General features: G+C 43.1%; 2 protein-coding genes across 4 annotated transcripts in view; both read left to right on the forward strand.

Moving 5' to 3' along the window:
- Window positions 1-5,000, forward strand: part of LOC123519471 (acetylcholinesterase-like) — an 82,982-nt gene that overhangs the window by 1,436 nt on the left and 76,546 nt on the right. The gene's annotated exons all lie outside the window — the stretch shown is intronic.
- Window positions 4,712-5,000, forward strand: part of LOC123519255 (formin-like protein 5) — a 1,746-nt gene continuing 1,457 nt past the window's right edge. The window contains exon 1 of the mRNA XM_045280386.1: window positions 4,712-4,863. Coding sequence (XP_045136321.1) covers window positions 4,712-4,863 — 152 coding nt within the window. The remainder of the gene's footprint in view (window positions 4,864-5,000) is intronic.

Consider the following 5,000-nt stretch of genomic DNA (forward strand, 5'->3'; position numbering starts at 1 on the left):
GGGCGGCATCCACCTGCACCAATGCGACTCACGGCGAGCCACGCCATCAAGGTGCCGCCCGTGCCGCGCCGCTCCGCCCCTAATTGTTGGGATACAGGCACAGGCACTACCCTCCCTCACACACACACACACACACACACACACACACACACACACACACACACACACACACACACATACGTTGGTCTAAACACAAGCCACGCACGCCTATCACCTCCCCCGCACACTCGCCTCACTCATGAAAGCCTGAGTCGCCACACTTCCCATCACGAAGATGCAGAGAAAAGCTCGTATTCAGAAATGCTCTGGTTTCTCGCCACGACTGTATTCTAAAGCCACAGAGATGAACAGCGGGATGCTCAAGAGTGCTTCTCTTTTTAGTAAGGTAAATTATCTCGTTAACCTGCCAGTAAAATCGTAGAAGTATTTTGTAAATAGACAGTGTGGACAGACGCGTTTCAAAATATTTCGAAAGTATAAAGTGAGCTGAAAGTAGCGAGTCACAGCCGCGTCCTGAGTCATTACCGAGACCTTCCTGACTCCCGCGGGACGCCTAAGGGACTCCCGCGGCCGCACAGGGACGAGGGGACAAGAAAGAAAAGAGGCTTCGTCGAGTATTTCAAGTTTCAAGTTTAATTAATCACATTAGCCTTCACCGCCGCCCTAGGGAGACTCGTAACTTTCCGCCTCACCCGACGAGGAACCTTGGGACTCATTGACCAGGGAGACGATGATGACGGTGGTGGTGGTAGTGGTGGTGGTGGTGGTGGTGGTGGTGGTTTTTATCCCTACGAAAGAAAGGCGGGACCAGAGATGTGAAATAAATGACAAGGAGGAAGGATAAACCGCCAAATGACACTTCTTGATGATGACGATGAAGATGAGGAGAAGGAGACGGAAGAGGAGGAGAAGAGGGAGGAGGAGGAGGAGGAGAAAGAGGGCGCTGATGGGGAATACAAGATAAGGGAAGAAGAGAAGGTAAAAGAGGAAGAGAGAAGAGGAGCACGATGAAGGAATAAGAGCGAATAGAAGAAAAGAAAGACGAAAGGGAATAAAAAGGAAAAACACAACAGCAGAGCACTATAGATGCAACACGTACACACACACACACACACACACACACACACACATACACACGCATGAACACACACATACTATCATACAAACACACATACATAAACACCTGAGAAAAAAATCAATAGAAAACAACAAAAACCTCACCAAAAGAGCGAATAGATAAACACAACAGAAAGAAAACACCAACATTACTCGAAATACGTAAAAAAAACAAAAGATACGACAAAAAAAAAAAAAACTAATTTATCTTTTTTACTTTTCTTTTCTTTATTTTTTTCTTTTTTTTCTCTTTCTCTTTCCCTTTATTTTTTTCGTCTTTCTATCCTTTTTCTTTTCTTTTTCGTTTTTCTTTCCTTTTTTCTTTTATTTTTCTTTCTTTTTCACGCTCTCCATTTTCTTCACACTTGCAGGTAACAAATGACGTACTAGATCTTTCATTTTACGTGCCTGTCTGTCTCTATGTCGCCATTCGTACACTTCCCGTACACTGATTCACCCAATGCACGCTCCTTTGCCTCCCGTGCACCATTGACTCAAACACACCCGAAATACACCCAAAATACACCCAAAATGCACTTTTTTTTACCACCTCTTCTTGTCTTTACCTTCAGAGAGAGTGCAGGTGTGAATATCAGGTGTGGGAAGTGTACTTTTGGGTGTCAGTAGGTGTAGATATGGTATACAGTGTCCATATGAGGTGTGTTTGTGTGTGTGTGTGTGTGTGTGTGTGTGTGTGTGTGTGTGTGTGTGTGTGTGTGTGTGTGTGTGTGTGTGTGTGTGTGTGTGAAGGAGTGTATGTGTGCGGGTAGTCACGTTTGGGTGTATATCTGAACATGTGGATAGGGTATAAGGTAGGTGTTGGATGTGGATACGTGTGGGTACCTATAGTGTAGCATTTAAGTGTGGATCTGAGGATACAGACAGTGTGATGTGGATTTGATGTGTGGACACAGTGATAGTTAGAAATCGTGTTAATTTTCTACTCGTGTATTTTGTGTCTGACTTGTATCTAAATTATTCGCATCTGCCGAGAGTCTATCAGTTCAAATCAACCAATCGTCCATGTGCAAAGAAGACTCTCAATTGATTATTGGACTTTTGAATTGAAAGGGAGAGTTTTTAGGCTAGGTTAGGTTCAGTAAGATTCGGTTAGGTTAGATTGGGTTAAATTAGATTAGTGAACCTTTGATTGGAAGAGAAAGAAATTAAGCTGAAAGTAATGCAGGTTAGATTAGGTTAAGCTGGAGTAAGTTAGGTAAGGTTAAATAAGTTAGATCAGGATAAGTTAGATAAGTGAACCTTTGATTGGAAGAGAAAGAGATTAGACAGATTTAGTCAGAGATTAGACACGCAGGTTAGATAAGATTTCTTTTTATGTAAGAAAGGAAAGCTGGCCGAGGGCGTCAAAAATATATATAAAAAAAGACTCACTTAATCGTCAATCCTCTTGCAATTCCGAGAGAGTTAGGTTAACTTAAACTACATCAATGAACTATTTGATTGAAAGAGAAGGAAACTAGACAGAAGGAAAAGCAGGTTAGGTTAGGTTATATTGGGTTAGGATAAGTTAAAATTAAAAGAGAAGGAAACGAGACAGAAGGAAAAGCAGGTTAGATTAAGTTAAGATTATTGGACATTTTTATTACAAGGGGAAGAGCTAAGACGGTAAGGAATGGATATATTTACTCCGTGTGGTGTGGTTTGGTGTGGTGAGGTGCGGTGAGGCGTGGTGAGGTGTAGCAAAGGTTCAGGTGTGGAGGGAAAGGTGTAGTGAATGTATGAAGTCTTTGTATGTCTCTATCAATCAATTACTGTATTTTTTTTACATGTTATATATAAACCACCCATTGTTACCATTCTTTATCTTATTTTGATCGACTTTTCGCTAGCAGATTCCGTAATTGTTCTGACCCCTCTCTCTCTCTCTCTCTCTCTCTCTCTCTCTCCTCATACTACTAAAAAAATAAAGAAGAGGAGGAGGAGGAGGAGGAGGAAGGAGGAGGAGGAGGAGGAGGAGGAGGAAGAAAAAGAGGAGAAAAAAAGAAGACTCAGAGGAGGAGGAAGGTCAGTGGGAAAAAGAAGAAAAAGACGAAGGCAAAAAGAAGGGAAACAGGAAACGAAAAGACGAAGAGAAGAAAAATATGAGGAGGAGGAGGAAGAGGAGGAAGAAAAGAGGAGGAGGAAAACGAAGGAAAGATAGATATTATGTATGTATATATGTATCCATGTGTGTGAGTGTGTATATATGTACGTATGTGGATAAACGAGTGTTGGTTATATGCTTGAGTTGACCAGGAGGAGGAGGAGGAGGAGGAGGAGGAGGAGGAGGAGGAGGAGGAGGAGGAGGAGGAGGTGAGGCAGCGGCGTCCAGCGAAGCAGAACACAGAAGAAGAGGAGAAGGAGAGAAGAGAGAGAGAGAGAGAGAGAGAGAGAGAGAGAGAGAGAGAGAGAGAGAGAGAGAGAGAGAGAGAGAGAGAGAGAGAGAGAGAGAGAGAGAGAGAGAGAGAGAGAGAGAGAGAGAGAGAGAGAGAGAGAGAGAGAGAGAGAGAGAGAGATTCAGCAAGATAACTCAGCGAAAAGTTAATATAAATCATAAACGCACCCACGCACGCACACACACACACACACACACACACACACACACACACACACACACACACACACACACACACACACACACACACACACACACACACACACACACACACACACACACACACACACACACACACACACACACACACACACACACACACATCTCTCTTTAATCGTTTTTTCAGAACCAATAAAACAAGAGATAATTCATGATAAAATAAATGTTTCCTAAGACGAGAGAGAGAGAGAGAGAGAGAGAGAGAGAGAGAGAGAGAGAGAGAGAGAGAGAGAGAGAGAGAGAGAGAGAGAGAGAGAGAGAGAGAGAGAGAGAGAGAGAGAGAGAGAGAGAGAGAGAGAGAGAGAGAGAGACCTAACCAAATCTAACCTAACTTATTAAAAAAACTGATGGAAGTCTTTTTTTTTTTTGTCTCTCCTGGCGAGTCAATGTAAGATTATGTCGAGGGAAGCCACAGGAAGCCATCAGACTAACACGTGCTACTCCCTGTATGAAGCAAGCCACAGACAACACCCTTTCGACTCCACAGACCTAACTAGACACCCACAGACCTTCACGTTACTTCACAGAGCCGTACAGCGTCCAGCAAAGCCACACAGACCTTCCAAGGCTTGTTTTAGAGTCCCACCACGCAGAAAAGAGCCAGGGAATATTAAAGCATGTATTATGAAGGCTAGAATCTCTCTCACTCTCTCACTATGACTATTTTCCAAGTCAGCAAGGATGATAAGCTACATTTTCAAGTGTTTCTCCTCCTAACGTCGAAATTTTGTTAATATCTCAACTGAATCTTTATAAACACCCTTAAAAACCTGACTACTTTTACCATGACTGTTTTTGAAAGATATATTGATCTTAACCAGCGATCTCAAGAGTGTTTCTCCTGATAATCCTGTAGAAATCATGTTAATATTACTAAAACCATATAAACAACCATTAAAAAAAGCTGTCTTCCATACAATCTACCATTAAAGTCCTGTCTCTTCAAGTACACAGAGCCTTGAGAATGTAGTGCTATGAACGATGCTACAAGACCCAGAGATTAGTGCAGGTGCTTCCCAGGTCGAGACGCAGCTGACACCACACCGCGCCCTCCCCGCCTCCCACACGCGGACAAGGCGACTCAACCTCGGCGTGAACGGTGGGGGAGGAATAAGCGAGGGGACAAAATTGATGTGTGAGGGGATGTGAAATATAGTAGAGGAGGAGAGAAGCATTGTACAGGAAGAGAAAAGCATTGTAGAAGAGAAAATGATCTACAGCAGGAGAAAATGGTAGGAGAAGAACTAAGAGTTGTGGGAGAGAAAGGAAT

The sequence above is a fragment of the Portunus trituberculatus genome, chromosome 45 (genome assembly GCF_017591435.1).
Source record: "Portunus trituberculatus isolate SZX2019 chromosome 45, ASM1759143v1, whole genome shotgun sequence".
In the NCBI taxonomy this organism is placed as follows: Eukaryota; Metazoa; Arthropoda; class Malacostraca; order Decapoda; family Portunidae; genus Portunus; species Portunus trituberculatus.